The sequence below is a fragment of the Paramisgurnus dabryanus genome, chromosome 6 (assembly GCF_030506205.2).
Source record: "Paramisgurnus dabryanus chromosome 6, PD_genome_1.1, whole genome shotgun sequence".
Taxonomy (NCBI): domain Eukaryota; kingdom Metazoa; phylum Chordata; class Actinopteri; order Cypriniformes; family Cobitidae; genus Paramisgurnus; species Paramisgurnus dabryanus.
The window spans coordinates 49,586,853-49,610,497 of NC_133342.1; the positions used below are offsets into that span (position 1 = coordinate 49,586,853).

Sequence of the window (23,645 nt, forward strand, 5' to 3'; positions counted from 1 at the left end):
TCATAACATCAGTCACATTTATAATCTATAGACCTGCACTGTCTATTAATATACTATACATAGTATTGTATTATATTGAGTTTGATAATAGGGGTCTAATTGCTTCATATCAGTGCAAAAACAGTAAGTCTTTTCGTGGTGCTTTGACAAACAGTGTCAGCTTTGTTAATGGCAAAGAAAGTTTGGGGTGGTTAGATTGATGAAATATAATGTGAAATTAATATTCATTTTCAATAAATCAAAGTATTGTGTTGTGTCACACATTATTAGTTCTACATCACATGTTTAATAGACCATTATTTGTCAGTGGGTAATAATTGCCCTTTTCACCGGCTACCACCACCAAGTAAATTTCAGATCTGTGGGAAACACTGCAACGTTTAAGAAAACAAGGCGGCATGTGGTTTAAAAGATGGCAAGTAAAATAAAAAGCATATCTGTATGCAATACAGTTTCATTATTGTTCATTATTATCCAGAGCGCCTTAATATAACTTGAAAAAAATATGTGCGACCAAATCATATTTTGCGCAAGTAACTGAAAAAGTTGGTAGCGCAAGCGCCACCAGTGGAAAAGGTTAGTGTAGTTCCCTGAACTGACTTTAGTCTATCTGCAAAGATATGTGAAAATAATTTTGTATCATTATTGATTCAAGTTATGAGCCTCCAACGGTTTATGTTTACTAAATCTTTACGGGGTTTGGGAATCAGTGTAATCAATCCCTGCAACATTGTTGGTAACATTACTTCATTTACCAAAATATTTCTTTAAAGACATATAAAAGAAATTCTGAACTATCTTCTTTAAATTCTTTGTAAAATTCACAGGTCAAGCCATCATTTCCTGGTGCTTTATTATTTTAAGCTTTTCAATACACTTATGAATTTCTTCAAGGGATATATCTTGATCACATTATGATTTTGGAGTCTTGATCTATAATGTTTGCATTTTTTTAAAGTGGATCGAAAAAAGAGCAGCATTCCCTGTATTATTACTTTGGGTATATAGCTTTTCATAAAATGTTGTAAGACTATTAGAAATCAGTTTTGGATCAGTTGTAGGAAAACCATTAATATTAAGTTTCTTTAAAGAGGAAAAATCTAAATTTTTCCTTTCTAGGTTATAAAAGAATTTAGAATTCGATTCCCCTTTTCCCAAACACTTTCTCCTAGACCTTATAAATGCACCCTTAGCTTTATACTCATATATTTGTTGTAATTCCAAATGTAAATTGTTAAGAAGATTTTTATCTTGTTCATTTTCTGTTTGTTTATCATAAATATCCATTATGCTTTGAATTAAAACATTTTCTGTTTCTTTTAGTTTTGGCTTTTTTATTTCTTGATATGGCAAATTTTCTAATTTCATAAGTTCTCAATTTGTTCCATATAAACTCTCTCTTTATTATTCAGCGTAAAGTCTATCTTATCAGGGTTGATATGTCTCCATTCATCACAACAATTTAATTGTGAATTTAGATTAGATATGTCCTTGTATTGGAAATGTATATTAATATGGGGGGGGCAATCCAAGAAAGGGTCATTGATGGTGTTCCAATCACCACCTAAAATCAATTGGGCATTAGAGTATATTTTAAAGCACTCCATAATTTCTTCTCTGAAGTTCTGTAATAATCTGTTTTGTGAAGTATGATTGTGACCATAAATGTTCCCCAAAATCAAAACATTATTTTCCTCTTCTACAACCAAGATCAACCACCTTCCACAAGAGTGAGCTTTACTTTTTAAAGAGTAACTAAACCCTAAACCAACTTTTTTTTAGTTAATGATCTGTAAGAATGGGGCTTTGTTAGTGCTGTTCATTGATTTTAGTAAGTTTTTTGACATTGGATGTAAAGTGTTTCAATACTATAGTATATGGGGTAAAAACGTCTGAGTGCTGCCCTCTTCAGGTTGAACGGTGGCTACTGCAGTTGAATTTTCTTATTGGATGGTCGGTCCAAAAAATGACTCGTTACGTAAGCAGGTTCAAGATCACCACTCCCTAGTTACGATCTCACCACACACTTATGCTGCGTTCCAGGCAGGTTTTTAAACCCGTGAGTTACGACTTCAAAACCGCAACTCACGACCCTATGCGTTCCAGACAGCCTGTAACTCGTGTTTTTACAACCTTCTACCGGTGAAAGTGCACTGGAATGGCAGTCAAACCCGTGACTTCCCAGCCGTGACCTCGTACTAGATCGATGTACTCCCAGTTCAGAGTCGTGAGTCGTGGTTTTGAAGTCGTGAGTTACGGGTTACAGGTTGCCTGGAACGCAGCATTAGTCTGTCCCCTTAATCTCCTTGGGATCTGCCCAATTTTCTTGCATTTTTCAAATATGTGACCCGTCACGGAAACCAGTGACACAAGTCGGCAGCACAGCGTACATTTTGCAGTTAAAATGGGCTTGTTTTTCCAGATATTCTAGCCTGCAGAGGGGGGCGTCATTGTCTGTGTATATACTGTATAAGCTTGTGTTTTCGCCTCCGCCCCCAAAGGGAACAGCGTGACTACTAAATAAGGATAGTTTACCCAAAAATGAAAATAATATCATTAATGACTTACCCTTATGTCGTTCTAAACTCAGAAGACCTCCGTTCATCTTCGAAACACAGTTAAAGATGTTTTAACGTTAGATTTAGTCAGAGAGCTTTTGTCCCAACCACTGAAAATCTATGTACGGTTTCCATGTCCAGAAAGTTAATAAAAATATCATCAAAGAAGTCCATGTGACATCAGTGGGTCAGTAAGAATGTGATGAAGCTTCGAAATTATATTTTGGTCCAAAAATAGAAAGAATTACGATTTCAGCATTGGGCTTGTTCGACTTCATGCGGCGCCGCAAGAATCGACAGCCAGATGACGTCAAAGTATCGCTAGAGCGAGACGAAATATTATTTCTTGAATCATTCTCGTGGTACTTTGAAGTCATCCGGCTTTCGGTTCTTGCGGCGCCGCATGAAGTCGAACAAGCCTAGTGTCTTCTCTTCCGGCTCGAGCGTGAAGTCACGTGACTGTAGAGACGCGGCTGCCCTGTTCCTCAGACATGTTTGCTAAGTTTTTTTTTTTTTTACTTATAGCGTGCGTCTCCACAGACTGTAATCGAAGCTCGGGCACACAAAACAAAAGAAAAATAAAAGAAGCTGGGGCGTAATAAATAACAGTCAGCCGCATCGTACGTCAGCCGCGTCACTGACTTTATGCCGCGCCGCAGTCGGATGACGTCAAAGTACAATTATATAATAGGCTTGTTTGAGATGCAGCTTGTCTCGCCTGAAATATAGGCGAGAGTAGCCGGCTGCAGTGAGGGGAGGAGTGAAAAAAGTGCAGGCAAGCCGGACACTTCATGAATCTCGCTGTGTTGTGGACTGCAAACGTCAGCAATGGAAGAGATCGCGTTTTAAGTATTTTATTTTATTTACATTAAGATGTTTATAAGGAGAATCAACAAAGGTGAACTGTTTATTACTGGAAAAGGCTTCTTAGTAAATGTTGGGATGTAATTTAAGTCTAGACATAATACAAATTCGTTCACAGTACAAATAATACAAACCAATACAAAAGTATAAAGGAATTCACTAAAAATATAAATGTCATAAGTCAAGAACAATTTGAATAAATATAGAAACTACTACAGGAAGTGGAGTTTTTAGTATTAAAAAGTCATCAGCTGACATTCCCGGGAAAATGAGCATTAGCTGTGTCGTCAACAAGTCTTTTCCCATCGTGCTTTTCGTCAACGCAGTCGGTGGAGAGCAACTGCGCTCGGCTGTAGAACCATCGCGATAGTTATTTTGCACACGTCAGCGTGACATCAGAGCAAGTCGGACACTTTTCTAACCGGAATGCATCTTGCGCTGATCATCGGTGATCGATTCTGCGCAGAATTTGGCTATCTCAAACAAGCCTAATGAGTTCAACGATCTCTGTGTAACTTCTGTGTGTTTGGACTCATGCTGCGCTGCAAGAACTGACCGAGAGATGACGTTCAAAGTAGCGCGAAAAATAGAGCTCTCGCGGTACTTTGACGTCATCTCTCGGTCAGTTCTTGCAGCGCAGCACGAGTCCAAACACACAGAAGTTACACAGAGATTGTTGAACTCTTTATATAATTGGCTACATGTTTTGTCTATCAATATTTTCCATGAAGTCATTGGCTGATGGAGGAACGAGCGAGCGATTGGTAACATCTCTAAAGGACGTCACGTTTTCGACAGCGCTGTTTGGATTATCTATTATACTACCTCCCTATTTTAAATACAAACTTTGAAGGCGGGTTCATGTGTTTAACGGAACGTAAATTACCGGAGTGTAATGTCATATACCCTTACTTGTTACAATGTAAATAGTCCTCAGATTGTATATTATATTCTTTTACCAGAAGTTCATGCGAAATCTGATGTAAACAATATTTCACGGATTATACGCATTTGTGGATAAAACTGTTAATTGATTCACACATCTGAAACAGACTGGATTCGACTTGTGATCCCCACAAAGGTAAAAAGTTCTGTTCATTTTTCATCTGGACTTCTTTCACAAAATACTACATATGATGCTAGAACATCTGTAACTCAAAATGGCTTAGCTAAATGAGATGTAAATGAGTCCTATTGTCTCTCCAGCCAGGGAAAAGTGCTAACTCTTCTATCTCAAATTTCTTGGCATTCTCTTTCTTGAATGTGTTATATTCAAATGGCCACAACTTCTCCAAATCTTATCAGATTTCCATGTGTTACACATCGTTGGAAAGCTTAGAAACTGTGAATAACTCAAAATGCCCCAGATCCGACTTGTGTCACTACTTTCCGTGGCTGGTCACATATTGCCAGTGGGTGGAGTCAGGCTTTGACCAGGGGTTTAGTTACGCTTTAAAAATGTCCCTTTATAATTACCATTCAAAATTGTAACCCCAGCTTATTTATTACTCTCATATGCCAACCAGATCACTACCCCATTGATTTTTCCAAAAAACAAATCAGACATTATAGCATGAGTTTCCTGCAAAAAATAAAAGTCAGCCTTAAATCTTTTAAGAAATAAACAAAACGCATTTCTCTTTACCAACTCACGGATGCCTTTAACATTGAACGATTATAAACATAAAGACTTTCCTTCTTATTAAGCTAAACCAAGTGCTTTCCATTCCCGCAAGGAATCAACAAAAATTAAATGATTGTGGTATTATATTTTACTTTTTAAATCTGTGATGATGAATGTTTTATCAGTTTACATGAAAAGATTTCAGCATCAGAAATAGTCCAGCCACAGATTTCTTTGCCATCAATTATATTCAGCACCAACAAAAAGGTTCTTTATTTCGGCCTTGAATTCTCAAGAATTCTATTTGTTGTGGTGTTGGGATTTGTCACTTTAAAGCAGTGCTTCTCAAACTTTTTTAGCCCAAGGACTACTTTATCTTCCAATTTTTTTCTGAGGACCACCTAACAGAATCCCACTTTTAACACGCCCTCAAAAAAACAACAAAAAAGGAAGGATAAGCGAAATTTAAGTTTAATATGCAACTGTTTCAAGTCAAAAACTAATTTTTTAAATACAAATGCAATGCTATGTTCAGAAATAAGTATATGAATTTTATTTAATTTGAAAAAGTAAATGTGAAATGAGTTGCAGCTTAATATGAACAACAAACTGCACATGTGGAAAAAAACTGCAAATAAACATACTGTAACAGCCTAGGTCCCACTTAATGTCATTCCAAAGAGCCATTAGTTTAAAACTGAGGTGGTGCGTATATAAAGTCTATGGCAACAATAAAATGCTGAATTTTTTTTTCCCCTTAATGTCCAAAATCACTGAAATTACAGGGATTTTACACATGGAGCAAAAACTAGGGGGGTCGGTCCGCGGACCACACTTTAAGAATTACTTAAAGTGATTGATTCTTTACCAAATACATTGCAAGTGATTGTGTTTGGGTGACAGTACAAAGAAATCCAAACAATACATTTGTGACCTGATCCAGAAAAATGAGTCACAGTGACCCAAATTTCAAAATTGAGATTTTGGTATCAATGGAAAGAGGAGATCATAAGCATATCAAAGTCATACCTTGAATGGTTTTAAAGATAGACATTTTAATTAAGGTCGTCAGCCCTCTTTTTTCCAACTGAAAACCTGAGAAAATCGTTTTTTTGGTGGTACCTTTCAAAATCCATTGCATTTTTAAAGGGATAAACTATTTATTTTACAGCTTAATTTGACCAAAGACATTAATATAAATGCTATTACAGTAAAAATTCAATATTTGAATAAATATTTTAAAAGGCACTTTACCAAAGATTTACTAAAATCAGAAAGATTAAACAGAAGTGATACATTTTTGCTAGAGAGAGAAAGTGTGCGTGCGTGTGTGTGTGTGTGTGCGCGCGCGCGCATGCATGCGTGTGTGTGTGTGCGCACGCGTGTGTGTGAGAGAGAGAGAGAGAGAGAGAGAGAGAGAGAGAAATTGAGAGAGGCAGAGAGATGGAAATTGAGAGAGAAATTTGAGAAAAGCAATTCCAGCGAATTTAGTGAAACTTTTTCAACTTTAAAAGTCATTTAAATACCTTTACTCAATTATTTGGACTATGAGATTCTTTTTGAATGTCTGTTCTTTGAAATTAGCTAAAATTTTTTTTTTTTTACAATTTCATTGTTATTCCACATTATCGGCCCATATCTTAAAATTGAACGTTGCGACTTCCGACTCATTTCACCAGAGCGGGTCACATTTGTTTGTAATTTTTTTAAAATTGTATTTATTCTTTTCATTCTTACGAGTAATTACAAATAATTTATTGTTTAAGAAATTATTTATAGTAAATACATAAGGTTTATATTTTTTTAAACTTAACTGAAGTGTAGTCTTTAACTCTTTCCCCGCCATTGACGAGATATCTCGTCAATTAAGAGAAAACGCTTCCCCGCCAATGACAAGATTTTCCGTCTTTCCGCAATACCGCTATTATCCACCAGGTGGCGCCCTTCCGCAACTTTTTAAAACCGGAAGTATTGCCCTATGGCAAGCTGCTGAAAAAGCTTTCTGTTTGAAAGCAGAGGGTCTGTTCTTTCATTTGGTATATTGTATGTTTATATATTTAAAGAAGAACATTTTCTGGAAGGCATTAAACTTTGGTGAAAATCATGAAAAACGCTGGTGCTGGCTGGCAACTTTTTTTAAATATGGTGGGGGTTAAATGGTATTTCAAGCATTCTGACTTATTTACACAGTTAAAGAGTTGTTTCCTCATGCTTAACGTAGGCAAAGTGTCAAAAAAGCAGTTGCACATGTTACAGAGTATTTCTGTGCCGAATGCACTTCGCCAGGGTTCGTACAAGTTTCGGAAAGTTTTTCTTCAATTACAGGTCCAACTGACATTTCAGGGGTTTTCTATACGTATCACTTCTTTATATGGGCACTTCCCCCGGAAAACCCGCCCACCCAGCCCCGCCGCTCCCATAACGCGCATCACGCGCTGTGCGTAGGGCACCAGGTGCTGAGAGGGCACCAAAACAATAGCCTAATGAAAAAAAATTATAATGCTGATAGAATTTCATTAGTCTATTGAAATATTATTAGGCACTTTTTATCCATGTAAATGTTACAAAAAAGGGGGGACGAGATAATTTAATTGCGCTAGTATAGAAAGTATGCCCCACAGCCTTTGATGGTCCGTGTCGGTTGATCGCGCGGGCGCCTGACGAAGTTTGACAGAGGCCGTTTCTCAATCTGAAGGCTGCAGCCTCCAGAGGTCGCATTTCCAGGCTGCATACATCATCAAAACGTTCTTATTTCGTAATATTAACGATTATGAAGTTGACCATTATTCTTAGTTAATCGTAAATTGTTTTAATATGCTTATGACTTGCTAATGTAATGTTCAGTTAACTAAAATAAACCAGGCTTGATGACGTATGCAGCCTGCATATGAGACCTCGCGCAGGTTGCAGCTTTCGGATTGAGAAACGGCCAGTAGGCAACTTTTGGAAATGGCCCGAAAAGACAGCAGGGGTCAGGATCGGAAAAAGAAAAAAGATGAAACTGCAGGATGATGCCCGTGCATCACTTGCAGGTAAGTCCATCATGTTTAATTCCTAAATAAGGGAAATGCGCATGGGCTGCAGCTGCTGCTAATCGTAATGCGCCTCGATCTTGCTGTGCTGATATTAATGTTAGCAAACTATGTTGTTATAAGTTATAACTTCAGTGCAAGCTAAATTGAGATTTTACTGTAAAACATTACCTATGCATTTTACAAATAACTGACGGCAGCTGTTACTTTCTTTACTACGTTTTTTTTAGATATTGAGCAGTTAGTTTATTTTGTGGTTTATTTTGACGTGACGGTGGTTAATACTTAGTTAATGTTAGCAGTCAGTGCACATGGTAGGCTAACAATTCCTGACTGTTAAATATATATAAATATAAAATGTCATGATATGAAGCAAACATTAATGTGACACTTAGTTCTCTAAATCTTTGTAATATTTAAGAATTTTGAGTATTCTTGTTATTGATGTTTATTTAATGTAATTTATTTAAAGTGACATTGTACTTGGGAAAAACATGTCTGGATTTTTTGATAATTTAAGTTTGGTATTTGTTCTATTTTGCTATTCTATAAAAGTTTGCACTTTCAAATGTGTGTGTTGACTAAAGCTGTGAAGATTTTACTTTCTGCTATTAAGTTATATGTTTGGTAATAAAAAGTTAAACTGGCAAAAACAAACAAAAAATTTCTCAGGGTCGGGGGCATTATAAAGGAATTATGCTTAGGGCACCAAAATGGCTAGCAGCGGCACTGCGCCCACCAGTCAATCAGGGGGAGATGCTAGAGCTTGCAAACATCTTATCACGCCACTCAGCTTTGTTTAATTTCAAAACTCAACAATGGCACGAAAGATGAAGTGTGTTTTTGGATGTAAGGAGACGAAATCCAGCCTTATGAAAACAATGGATATAGTTTATTATCCGGGGTAGCAGCGGAGTTTTGCGTGTGTGTTTGAAGCGGTGGATTTTCCCAACCGTGTCATGACGAGTTGCACGCGGTAAGTAAGACTTCTGTCTTATGTTGGAAATAGTCGCGTGCATATTATATAAATGACACGAACATGTAGTGAATCATAAGTTAAAACAGTGTTGTATAGTGTTGCATGACTCGTACTCGCTCCTCCCTTGGTATAACTCCTCCTTCTTCATTTTTTCGTACGTTATCGGAAAGATTCGGTAAAGCTAATCTTTCTTTTATAAATCTGATTAAACTAAAGACTCTTTGGAGATATAAAGGATGTCATACTACTCTATAGGTACTCCAGATTAACATCAGAAATGCAGAAACAGCGTGTGTTACGTGAGTTTTAAGTGAAGTCTTTCAGGGAGTAAGGGCGAGGGAGGAGTATGTGAATTTTATATATATATTTCTGTCTCATATACAGTATTGTTCAAAATAATAGCAGTACAATGTGACTAACCAGAATAATCAAGGTTTTTAGTATATTTTTTATTGCTACGTGGCAAACAAGTTACCAGTAGGTTCAGTAGATTCTCAGAAAACAAACAAGACCCAGCATTCATGATATGCACGCTCTTAAGGCTGTGCAATTGGGCAATTAGTTGAAAGGGGTGTGTTCAAAAAAATAGCAGTGTCTACCTTTGACTGTACAAACTCAAAACTATTTTGTACAAACATTTTTTTTTCTGGGATTTAGCAATCCTGTGAATCACTAAACTAATATTTAGTTGTATGACCACAGTTTTTTAAAACTGCTTGACATCTGTGTGGCATGGAGTCAACCAACTTGTGGCACCTCTCAGCTGTTATTCCACTCCATGATTCTTTAACAACATTCCACAATTCATTCACATTTCTTGGTTTTGCTTCAGAAACAGCATTTTTGATATCACCCCACAAGTTCTCAATTGGATTAAGGTCTGGAGATTGGGCTGGCCACTCCATAACATTAATTTTGTTGGTTTGGAACCAAGACTTTGCCCGTTTACTAGTGTGTTTTGGGTCATTGTCTTGTTGAAACAACCATTTCAAGGGCATGTCCTCTTCAGCATAGGGCAACATGACCTCTTCAAGTATTTTAACATATGCAAACTGATCCATGATCCCTGGTATGCGATAAATAGGCCCAACACCATAGTAGGAGAAACATGCCCATATCATGATGCTTGCACCTCCATGCTTCACTGTGTACTGTGGCTTGAATTCAGAGTTTGGGGGTCGTCTCACAAACTGCCTGTGGCCATTGGACCCAAAAAGAACAATTTTACTCTCATCAGTCCACAAAATGTTCCTCCATTTCTCTTTAGGCCAGTTGATGTGTTCTTTGGCAAATTGTAACCTCTTCTGCACATGCCTTTTTTTTAACAGAGGGACTTTGCGGGGATTCTTGAAAATAGATTAGCTTCACACAGACGTCTTCTAACTGTCACAGTACTTACAGGTAACTCCAGACTGTCTTTGATCATCCTGGAGGTGATCATTGGCTGAGCCTTTGCCATTCTGGTTATTCTTCTGTCCATTTTGATGGTTGTCTTCCGTTTTCTTCCACGTCTCTCTGGTTTTGCTCTCCATTTTAAGGCATTGGAGATCATTTTAGCTGAACAGCCTATCATTTTTTGCACCTCTTTATAGGTTTTCCCCTCTCCAATCAACTTTTTAATCCAAGTACGCTGTTCTTCTGAACAATGTCTTGAACGACCCATTTTCCTCAGCTTTCAAATGCATGTTCAACAAGTGTTGGCTTCATCCTTAAATAGGGGCCACCTGATTCACACCTGTTTCTTCACAAAATTGATGACCTCAGTTATTGAATGCCACACTGCTAAACTCCCTTTCAACTAATTCAACTACTTGCCCAATTGCACAGCCTTAAGAGCGTGCATATCATGAATGCTGGGTCTCATTTGTTTTCTGAGAATCTACTGAACCTACTGGTAACTTGTTTGCCACGTAGCAATAAAAAATATACTAAAAACCTTGATTATTCTGGTTAGTCACATTGTACTGCTATTATTTTGAACAAGACTGTATACTTTTACTTCAGAAGGCTTTCTCGTGACATTAAACTAACTGAAGCCTACCCTTTTCGCTCTGTAGGGCCATTCACCCATAAGGTGGGAAACAACATACATACTCTAATGTGTACAGAGTCTAAAAGCACTGTGGGCGGGAAAAAAGATCCTTTCGTTACTCAGAAACTTCCAGGGCATCACTAATTCATTCCCTTACCATACAAGAATAATTGTTCCCGTTACATCTGTCTTACATAACAGTTTCTGTACAAACACCCGTGGTGTCAGTCCAGAGCCGATCCTGAACTTCTGGGGGCCCTAAGCAACTTTGTGTGGAGGCCCTGTCAGCGCGTTCATAAAAACCCATTCACTGCTTAAATTTAGATATAAACAAAATGGGAACTAAAAATATGTTGTATCCTGACAATCCCAAAGCCAGGGGTGGTCTCTTGCAGAAACTCCCTTTGTGCCACAGAAAAAGTAGCATTACAAACGCTATTCCAGGAAATGTCTATAGGAATATTTATATCGCTGTTCTTCATATATTGTTTTAGTTATTTTCATTATAATAAAGAATGTTTTAAATTATTTTGTTTAACAAGTGTTGCTTTTTAAGTGCACATTATAAACGACTTCGACTCATAATGATTTTAGATTGATAAGGACTTTCTACTGACCAAATGCATGAAACACAGAATCGTAGCCTTGCGATTCAGAATCGATTTCAAACAGGCATTTTAATGGGACACACGATTAATCGTTACAGCCCTATCTTATAGCTATACTTCCTGATTATAACATTAGCTGCGTTTACATGGACATTTGTAATCGGTTTAAATGTTTAATCTGAATAAAAATGCTCCATGTAAACACCTCAATCAGACTAAAATATGCCAAGCTGATTAAAAATCTAATCCGCTTGATAGGGGTGGTTTATACCTTTTGTAATACACTCAAAAGGACGTGTTAACACTTGATCGGATGGATAAATGAAACTGGGACCCTCTGCGCATGTGCAATCCCCTTCTTCTTTTCTTTTTTTAATGGAGGTTGGCAAACCCACTGAACGGTGTATTACTGCCACCTACAGGACGGGAGTGTTGAGCATTTGCACATGTGCAATGACGTACAATTAGCGCAATAACGTGTGACCCAAATAACAGAGAAACATGTGCAAAGTTTCTGCAGATTGCTATCCTCAGTGCTCCTCCCAGTGTCTTGTCAATCTTAAAATGTTCCTAATCTCCTTCCAATCCCCTGATAAGTGATATGAGACAGCATTGTCCGGTCAGTCCATTATTTATAATCCACAAACGGATCCACTGATTGATCCACAAATGCGGGTGTTTGGACTCACTCTCAACCGCAGACGGTCTCTGCAGCACCGCGTGAAGTAAAATAAGCTTTTTGGGCACACATGAATCTGTGTTTCTACTGCTGCTTGATAATCAAGAGGCACAAAGCTTTGTGGGCTCGTCGTTTATTAATTTTGACCTGAAATAGACGCACAACGATTTTAGGAGGATAATTCGTATGTGTATCTTAAAACAGTGCAAAACTATAATTGTGCAATGTGTGCATGTCAAATGACCAAATCTGATTTAAAGCTTTGTGTCATATAAACACCCACACCAATCCGATCACATTATTAAGTGTTCATGTAAACGCTATGATAGGATTTATCAATCGGAAGGATTTTATTCCGATGGAGGCAAAATGTGTACATGTAAACTTAGCTATAGTGTTGCTTTCGTCAACGAAAAGTATGACGAAATATAGTCGTCAACGAACCTTTTTCACGTGACGAAAACGAGACGAGACGTAACGAAAATGCTGGTCATGTGACGATGACTATAATAAAATGTATAATGCAATATTGTTGACGAATAAAAACGAGACTAAAAGTGGTTTACAAAATAAAAACTAGGCTAAAATGTCTCTTCATTTTCGTTGACCAAAACGAGACAAGACGAAATGTTATAACGTTATTTCGTCTTTTACCCATCTCAGCATCTCCGCGCCCCCACCACCTGACTGCAGGTGATCATGTGTGGTGTTGGCGCTGCGTAGATCAATCAAAACATGAAAGTACCGCGAGAGTGAGTAGAAAGCATGCGGAGCAGTCTGCTCTCGCGATGCTTTGATATCATACGCCACCATTTGCACGTTAATGGGCATTTCAAACAGTGTACGCGGCAACCTCACGACATGCGGAAAGCGGAGAAAAGGGGGCGGCTATAGAGGTGAAGCGGAGTTGGTCCACAAGCCTTGCTCGTGCACCTAAGATCCTCTCCCTTTTACGGACACTCTTCATGGCAGTCGCTGTTGAAGATAAACACATTTCCACTAAATGCTGCACAAAACGCTTCCACTACACGAGAAACGCTGTAGCCGCGCGGCGATTCCGACCGGGAAGATGCAGCATTCTGGCTCCAAATGTAAAAGAAAAGTCCAAAATAAATCCCGTGCATCACTTTCAGGTCAGTTCAACAAGCCTGTTAAAATCTATAGCTTTGATTGCTGACACCACCAGTATAACAATGTACAAATTTATATCATGTAAAAGTTGTTTAAATGACATTGTGCTGCGTTGCGTTTTGAAACATTGTAAATATATCTATGCTAAAGACATTCGTTGTTTTGTATATGTTTAATAACTACACTTATTTATTATTTAAATAAACAAAACATACTTCGCTGAATACTTGAGTATTAAATCAATCAAACACCTGTACTGTTGAGAACATAATCATACATACCAACTTTGCTTTTCTTAATAGACATCTGATGTTTTCTTAAAGCTGACTTTTAATTTACTTACAAGAAAAACATTTAGTAATTCTCCAAAATCGCTTGGATTTATACTGACATTTAAGATCAGCTTTGTCACATTAGATTAAGCCAAAGTCCATTAGGTACACTGGTGGTAACGTACAGATGCAGAAATATAAACTATAATAATATATAATTACATATGTATGATTGTAGTTTGTGCTGCTGTCAAAATACAATTATAAATGTTAACAATAGCATATTTCTATTCTCACACATACTATAGTTGTGTGTGACCCATTTGACCTTGTGTGTGTGTGTGTGTGTGTGTGTGTGTGTGTGTGTGTGTGTTTGCTTAGACTACTTTTGTTTTGATTATGTAGACTTTTATGTAGACTCTTACGAACAGTCAAGTCACTCACTCAGAGGATAGTAAAATAAATATCTATTCAAATCAGAGCATCTTCCATGTCTGGAATGGATGTATTCTTGGGTCTATAAGGTAACAATAATATAACTTTTGTTTGAAATGGGTTTGGCTAAAAGAAAATATTGTTTTGTCTATAATACTATTAGGTCATTATACTATATGGGTTAAATAGAATGCATTACTAAAAAGAGACTAAATACAATTTCACTGACTAAAACTAGACTAAAATGTCATCAGTTTTCGTCGACTAAAACTAGACTAAAATAGTAATGGATAAGTCTGACTAAAATAAGACTAAAATGGCAAGAATTTTAGTCGACTAAAACTTGACTAGACTAAAAAGAGTATGACGTGACTAAAACTAATAAAAACTAAAATGACAGCTTGACACAAAGACTAGACTAAAACTAAAATGAAAACAGGCTGCCAAAAACAACACTACTTAGCTATTGACATTTGTTTTCTGAAAAGCTCTTAATCTGTTACTTACTTACTTAGGCATGTTACTCCAAGGAGGAGCATAGGCCACTGACAATATTTCTCTACCTCGTCCTGTTCTGTGTCAGCTTTTCTAGATCATGCCATCTGTAGCCAGCTCTTTCCATCTTGGGTGTGACACTCCTCCTCCAGGTGTTTCTTGGTCTCTCTTTACCACGTTTTCCCTATGGATTCCCAAAAGCTCTTCGTTCTTTATTTTATCAGGCCATCTGATGTTAAAAATACAGGCAGTGGTTGGTGAAGACTTGTAGCTTGTTCAGGAGGATTTTTGTTGTTTTCCACATCTCAGATCCATAGAGTAGTATGGTTTTTATGCTGGAGTTGAATAACCGTACTTTGGTCTTGAGTGTGATGTTACGTGCCCTCCATATGGCCCCCATCCTACCAAATGCATCTCTTGCCTTTCCTATTCTCCTCTTTACATCTCCTTCTGAATTGCCATCACTCGCTACCTCACTTTCTAGTTAAATCAAGGACTTGATGTCCTCTAGTGGTTGGTGGTTAACCATCAGGCTGGCAAACGTCTTTGTATTGGCCCTGAGCACTTTGGTCTTCTGTATGCTAATATCGAGACCTGTCTTTGCTGCCTTCTCTTCCACCTCTCTCAATTTCTCTTGCATTTTTTGGTGATTTTGGGATAGTAATGCTATATCATCTGCAAAGTCTGTAGTCTGCATCCAGTTGTGTGTACACACAAGGTCCACTGAATCCCTTTGTGTTTGTTGTCCGTGGCTTGTCGCATGATCCATTCGACTACTAAGAGGAACAGTAATGGTGAAAGTAAGAAGCCTTGCCTTACTGAAGTGGAAAGCCTCTGTCAGCTGGCCTTCATGTATGATTCTATATTGCTCTCAAGAATAGGTGTTCTTGATGATGGTGATTACTTCTTTGGTATGCCATAGAGTCTCATCAGTTGCCAGAGCAATTCCCTATTCAGACTATCGAATCCTTTCTTGAAGTCCAGAAATACTGTAAGTTGGTGACTTAAACTCTTTTGACTGCTCATGAATGTTTCGCAGGGTTGCTATTTGGTCGGCACATGATCCATTTGGCTTGAATCCAGCTTGGTTGTCTCTAAACTCTGTATCCACTTCTGCCTTGAGGCATTACAAGATTATCTGGATTAGGATTTTGCCTGGTCCTACCAAATAGGTCATATAGTATTTGCGAGGATTTCAATTCAATTCAATTTTATTTATATAGCGCTTTTCACAATTTGGTAATTGTATCAAAGCAGCTTTACATAATAGCGTTACATAAAAAGGATGTTTCTATATCTGCTTTAGAAGCTTCTGCCGGTATTATCTGGACCTGGTGCATTGTTGTTGTTGGAGAGCCTGATAGCATTTTTAATCTCTGCTTTGGTTGGCCATCTGCAGTCAACTGACAGGGAGGCTTCTGCAGGTTGTATGTTTGCTCTTACTGCCGGAGATGGTTGGTTCAGTAGGTGCGAGAAGTGCTCGACCCACCTCTTCATTTGTTGTTCTTCTGTATTCAAAATCCTTCCTCCCTTTTCTTTGACTGGGTGGGTCCCTCACTGATATTTCTTGGTCAGGAATCAGATGTTGTCATAGAGAGCTTTGATGTTGTTCTGCCTTGAAGCTTCCTCCACTTCTGCTGTAAGCTTGGCTACAAAGTTTCTCTTATCTCTCCTAGCACTCCTTTTTATCTCCCGTCTGCTCTACCATATTTTTCCCCAGCTGTTTTCTTAGCTGCTGTTCTGATCGGGTATCAGGTGAGATCCATTCTTGGGGTGTTCTTTTTTTTGGGGCCCTACTGATGCTTTACGTGCCCCTGTAAATGCCTCCTTTACTTGCTGACAATGCTTTTCTATTGTTCTGGGTTCCTCTTCCATTTCTTGTAGTGCTATGAAGCAGTTTTTAGGTTCTATTTGGAAGTCTGCTTGTTCATCTTTTCTGGTCAGTTGTGACACATTGTAGCACTTGCCCATTGAGGAATTGTTATGGTATTTTTTCAACTTTAGTTTTAAAGGGGTCATAGCGTGAAAATGTGATTTTTTTCATGTTTAAGTGCAATAATTGTGTCCCCAGTGCTTTTATCAACCTAGAAGATGTAAAAAAGATCAACCCAGTAACTTAATTTGAGTAAGCCATTTTCTGCAAGCATGTGAAAAATGTGGTTGTTCAGATTTCGCCTGTTTTGTGAGGTAGGTAGCAAGGGGAATTACAATAATACCGCCCCCTTTATCTGCACCATCCAACCACAGCATTGCCATTTATTGCAGAGAGAAAGAGGGAGAAAAGAAGGACTTGACAGCACAATTGACTTTCAATTACAACAAACCACCATCATTGTGATCAGTGTTTTCATTTCTTCTGCTCATTTGCATTTTAAAGGACACACCCAAAAACAGCACACTTTTGCTCAGGCCTTCAAATTTGCGATTTTAGCATGCTATAATAAAATATCTGTGGAGTATAAATTTAAGTGAGCTTAAACTTCACATACACACTCTGGGGACACCAAAGATTTATTTTACATCTTAAAAATACATCATAATATGACCCCTTTAAGTTGGCTTTCAGTAGATGGTTGTCCATGCCTGCATCAGCACCTCTCTTTACCCGATCTTGAAGGCTTCTCCTGAATCTCTTGGAGATGCAGAAATTATCTATTTGGTTTTCTGTATTTTTGTTAGGGGATACCCAAGTTGCCTGTTGACATGGTTTGTGGGGAAGAGGGTTCCACCAGTGACAAGATTGTTGTTAGCACAGTGGTTGGCCATTCTCAGTCATCACTCCCAGGCCATGTCTTCCCACCACTTGTTCAAAGCCGGTGTTATTGTTGCCAACCTTTGCATTTAGATCACCCATTAAAATAGTGGATCTTTCTATTTGCAATTTCTGGTTTCTTCTAGCATTTGGTAGAGAGATTATTTTGCCTCCTCTGTCCTGGTGCACAAGGCAGTGTATGAACCATTCTTAGTCTGTTCCCTCTCCTGAGACCAGTTTGCCAAGGAAGACCCTACCAGGAGCACAGAGCTTCAGACAACATAGCTCTCAGGTTCACCGGCATGCACAAACCTCTCCACCGCAATAAAGTGATGGCTCTAGGAGAGCCAACTGTTAATTTGGTATTTAGAAAACAAGGTCTATTGGCAGATCTAGTCGTTTAGTCATCAAGGAAACAAATTGAAATTATGAATAACATAAAACCAAAATAGATGTCAGAAAAACTTTAACAAACATCTCAAAAGATTTCCCAATTTGCTTAAAAATGAAGGCATGATCAATATAGGTTACTCCAGTGGTAAACACACCAAAATACAATCAATTATTCTCTTAATATGCGAACCTTTAGACATATTGTGTATTGTTTTAAAATGCTAACAAGAATCACACAACAGCCTGCTTGCTTTCATTAATGAATTTGTGTTTTTTTTACACGTAAGATTAAAAGATTTTAACAGAACACACTGGACTAATATTGAGTCTGAAGTTTCAGACTGGAGTGTAAATACACTGCATGGTTACTCAAGACTAAATAGGAATTTAGAACATTTAATGTGTTCTTAATCTTTTTACTTTACCTTCATTGCGATTTCTGTCTTTTCTGCTCTGGATGGGTAGCTTTAAACCATATCCAAGATGCATGTCGATTGGCACGTCAACTGCATGGGGAGCTGCACAGACTGACTGACAACTGGAATTAAAGTATTGTGAGATCAGACTGCTTGTTATGTTTTTGAATGGCTCCCACAGCACAATGTCATAGCTTTTCTGTGCAGTGCCACATTAAGATAAGAGCAAGGGGCCCCCAGTGGTTAGGGGCCCTACACAGATTGCGTACCCTGCGTATAGGGAGGATCAACTATGCATCAGTCACCGGCCCTGCAGAGCCTCATTTAAGTTGCAAAAATGCAGTGCATGCATGCGGATGTGCATGCCGTGGATGTGCCACCACAAACTGCAAGTCAGGAAAACACTGGTATGGTGTTCCTGATTATTAGCCTGTGGATTTTTTTTCATCGCTAAAAATGAGTTTGAGAACTTACAACAAAGCACAGAAAACAACAGGTTTGCTTGAGATGCGAGCACGAAGGTTAAGCTAATCTTTCAATTATTGATGCACTGGTAGTGAAGATTCTCTCAGACCAATCAGTGATCTATAGCAGTGGTTCTTAACGTTATTCCTGGAGGCCCACTGCCCTGCATGTTTTGTATTTCTCTTTTATCTGGCAGACTCAGTTCAGTTCATTGAGATCTCTTCTAATGAGCTGATGATTTGAATCAGGTGTGTTAAATAAGGGAGACATACAAAATGTGCAGGGCAGTGGGCCTCCAGGAATAACGTTAAGAACCACTGATCTATAGTGTTGATCCAGCTCAGTTTTCTCAACCAAGGTGGTACTACTACTACTAAGGATCGTGTACTATGTACCTGACCTGTGGGTACTATGCAACGTAAAATAGCCAATACGTTATGATTTAATATATTAAAAAAAAAATTCCCTATGGCATCTGTGAGCGGTTGAACCCAGAAGCGGTGCATGACCTCAGACTTACCAAGAGGATAAACTTTTTTAGTTCTGCCACAATATCGCCATCAGCATTTTGTTCCTTAGTCCACTCAAATGCAAAGCCAGTCAGCATCTGACAGACAGTATAAAGAGCAAAAATAATTTGTTTTAAAACAACTTATGTTTTCAGGGCTCTAGACTAACTTTTTGCACTGGTTGCACTGGTCCGCCTAAGAAAAAAGAATTTTTTCTTAGGTGCACCAGCACAAAAGTTAGGTGCACCCTAATTTTTGACCGCATCGGATTTATAGTTCACCCAAAAATGAAAATTCTGTGATAATTTACTCACTCTCATGTTGTTACAAACCTTTGTTCTGGTGAACATGAATGAAAATATTTTGAGGAATGTTTGTAACCAAACCATTCATGAGACCCATTCACTTCCATAGTATAATTTTTTCCTACTATAGAAGTGAATGGGGCTCATGCTTGGTTTAGTTATTAATATTCCTCAAAATATTTTGCTTTGTGTTTATCAGAACAAAGACATTTATACAGGTTTGTAACAAAATGAGGGAGAGTTAATGATGACAGAATTTTTATTTTTGGGTGAACTGTCCCTTTAGCACTGCAAGTTTAGCGCCCATGGTGGTTTATTACAGAATATAAACATGTAGGCTATTTTATAATTTTCATGTTGTCATTCCATTTTCCCTATACGAGTCATGCACAGTCCTGTTTGATAACCCGCATCCGCGAGATTAAAATAACACTTGCCCCCTTATCCGACATCAGCATCAATTTATTTCATACCCGCCCGTTTGACATAAAGACTGCGACCGGCCGCACCGCAAATCGTGAAGTAGAAACCTTTAAAGATCTTCATGCAGAACATTGAATGAAAAAGCACAGAAACATGACTCGACATATATATTATCATTTAATAGGAAACTATGTGAGGGTCGGCAGATTGACAGCTGAGCGGTCAGCAGTGTTTGAACACTCATAAGCGCTGCGCTTATATTTATACCTTATAAATTAATGATATGATTGCAGTGATTCCAAAGGGTTGTCCATAAAAACTTAATGTTAAATGTTTAAAGTTTAATGTCTCTTTCTCGCTGCCCTGCATAAACCCGTGTCGGTAATGGCATGATACGCGTGATCAGCTTACATCTTGCATTACCTTAAATTACCTTAAATTATGGTCATACAAATAAAAGTAAAATAACATTCAAAACTGTAATGAACATTTATTTATGGAAAGTTACACTCACAATAATAACAAAACATTGTGCTTTTTTAAATGGGTAAAAAAAAGTTTTTTTTGCTGCTTCAGATTTGGAGCGCGTCACACAAAAAAATAAACTCATAGGCTATAGGCTACTTTTGAATTCGTTTTGTTAATTTGCTACTTATTTAAGTGAAACACATTTCATGTAGGCTTATTTATTTTATTTTTTCACCAAAGAAAGACGTAATCATTTTCTATTCATTTTAATGTTTTTTGCGCATAAACTAAAGCCTTGGGGGAATTATTTATAAATGAATCAACAATGCAAATCAAGGAATGAACTTATTTTTCTATTTAAGAAAGTCTGGCAGGGCGGTAATATACAGCAAACACCGAAAAGTTTATAGGATTAGATTTGGAGATTATGAAGAAAACAGAGGTCCTGAGTCATGGCTTTTTTCTATAAATTGGGCGCACGCGACATTGCTGTTCGGGGTTACGTTCAAATAATCTTCTTCATAAGAATTATGCTCCGGGTCGATTGTAAGAGGCTCATTACCTAATTCCGTCTTCGGATTCGTACCAGGGCTTATGTGACGGGAGGTTGATGTCAGAGCATTGGTTATGATCTTCGGACGGATCAGGTATTAACTTAACATTCTTAACGGAAAAGTTGTCAATCGTTCTTTTCCTCTTCTCTTATAATCCGCGGCTACATCCACTCTGTTTATCTGACGGACCAAGGCTACTCCTCTCTCTGTCTGACTGGAGCGCACACACATTTTTAAACGTACACACACGTAGATCTGGACCATGGCTTTTTCCCTCAAACTCCTGGTCGCACCAGTGTGACCTGATATTTTTTTAAGCCGCACCATTAAGAAATTAGGTCGCACTCTCGAGCCCTGGTTTAATTACCGTGACAGATCCACATCCTAGCTGTAGCTCCAGTGGGGGAAACGGATGAGATTTTAAGAGTTTTACCTTACAAACAATCGCAAATAGCACGACAGGCTCTTCTTCAGGTTTGCGTGTGGTTTTTGGTAACTTTTAGAAAAAGTTTCCCTCCAGACTCATAATCCTATGTCCCCGAAATATAAGCTGGTTTGTGTGAGGTGGATAAAATAAAAACATTGTATGCACCATGTGTACGTTGTTTCCACCATGTTTAACTTTCTACGATTAACATAATATCATGTATGAAATTTATGTGTTTGTCTAATTTCATGCAAAGCTACTGTAAGTGCAATGTTATGCAGATAAAATGTTACTTTAGTTTTACCAGTTTTCTGTATGTCTCTGTATGTAATTTCTGTTTTTTTGCCTTAATTTGGCCAATTGGCCACAATGATTTCTCTCTGGCTATAAAAACTCAATTTTGGTTGACCAATATTTCTTATTCTCATGAATCTGTTGAATGACATGAAGGGAACGGAGATGAGAGAGGGCAGCAATCCATCATGGTTCAATCCTGCTGAGGCGGTGCAAGTGATGATGTACTGTTGCCAGCTAGCAAAGAGACTGTACAACCCCATACCACCCACAGACATTGGCATCATTACCCCCTATAAGAAACAGGTGAGTCTTTGGACAGCCAAATGAGATGTAGATATAAACAGGACACTCCACTTGGTTTTTAAGTGACTAACGTTTCAGGGCACTTAAAGGATTTTACGATTAAGACAGCCCTTAACTCTTTCACCGCCAGCGTTTTTTAAAAAGGTTGCCAGCCAGCGTCAGCATTTTTCATGATTTTCACCAAAGTTTAATGCCTTCCAGAAAATGTTCTTCTTTAAATATATAAACATACAATATACCAAATGAAAGAACAGACCCTCTGCTTTCAAACAAAAAAAACCGTTTCATCCTACCTTCAGTGGTTCTTTTGTAATCAGCTTTTGAATATGGGTAGGTTTCTGCAAAAACACCCAATTTTGAGCAAAAAGCAGAGATAATTCCATTTTTGTGACGGACTTTCATAGAGATCCCATTCAGAGCGATCTTTAAAACAGACACGGACATGCAGTCGCTTGCCATAGGGCAATACTTCCGGGTTTAAAAAGTTGCAGAAGGGTTTTCTCTTAATTGACGAGATATCTCGTCAATGGCGGTGAAAGAGTTAAAGGGACCGTAGGTAGGGTTTTAGGTGTTTTATTAATCAGGGATGTGATTTTTCCGGATTAATCCGGAATTCCGGATTTTCCGACCTGAAATTGTGACCTACGTGAATCATGCAGATATGTAAAAAAAAAAATAAGGGGGGAGGGGGGTATCTCACAGCCGTCACCATGGTAACCCGGGACGGAACCACAATCGCCGTCCCCGCGCAACAGGGCCACACCGGTGGCAGATGACAAAGAGATGCATTTTCCTTCCTTTACAAGTATCAACAAGGACGTGTTTCTGACCGTACGCAAATGGCGGATGGCGAAGTATGATTGTATTCACCAATCAGACCCGATCGTTTATCTCCTCTCTTCTCCTCATTTGCGACGTTTGGCTGTCACTCGCGTGACGCGAAACAAAGCGGCAAACATATACACGTCGGTTTACTTGGTGGATTTGGAGCAGCAATTTTCACAGAAATGAGAGGAAAAACGAGCGCCATTGCAGAAAATCCTGGTGGCGACTGAGAGAGGGACGATGCAACAATATTGGTTCCGAAAAAAGGCAAGGAAATAAGTTACCTCATCGAGCCTGGTTTAACCTAACTGAGCATTACATTCGTGCATGAAACCTGATCGACGAACACGGAGGGGCGGGAATCGCGGGACGGAGTGGAGTCTAGAGTGATGTTTCTTCAGGCTCCGGCGTGAATATAAATTTCTCTTCTAAAGTTCGGTAAAAACACATAAATGGCTTAAAATCTTGTTTAAGAATCTGTTTTATAATGAGAATCTCTCTTTCAGCGCGCCTACGTGTGTTTGCGCCGCGTGACAGCCGATTTGAATCTGACAGAGTTCGTCACTGTACATTAAAAAATCCCACACAGACATTACAGCGTAAATGCTAGGATTAAGATTGATTTTATATATAACAGATAATCTAGATACATTTACCCTAATCAGTTTTTAAAAACATGGTAATGTTTTAATGTTTTGCTTTAGTGTTTTAATGTCAGATAATCATTGAAATGAGGGAAAAATGAAGAGAAAGGCAGCAGATATAGCATCCTTCTTCAGAAAGAGTAGCAAGAAGCAGC

General features: G+C 38.3%; 1 protein-coding gene across 1 annotated transcript in view; it reads left to right on the top strand.

Annotated features, from left to right (window-relative positions):
• Positions 1 to 23,645, top strand: part of mov10l1 (Mov10 like RNA helicase 1) — a 308,056-nt gene that overhangs the window by 234,310 nt on the left and 50,101 nt on the right. The window contains exon 22 of the mRNA XM_065272934.2: positions 21,872 to 22,021. Within this exon, the coding sequence (XP_065129006.1) occupies positions 21,872 to 22,021 (150 nt within the window). The remainder of the gene's footprint in view (positions 1 to 21,871; positions 22,022 to 23,645) is intronic.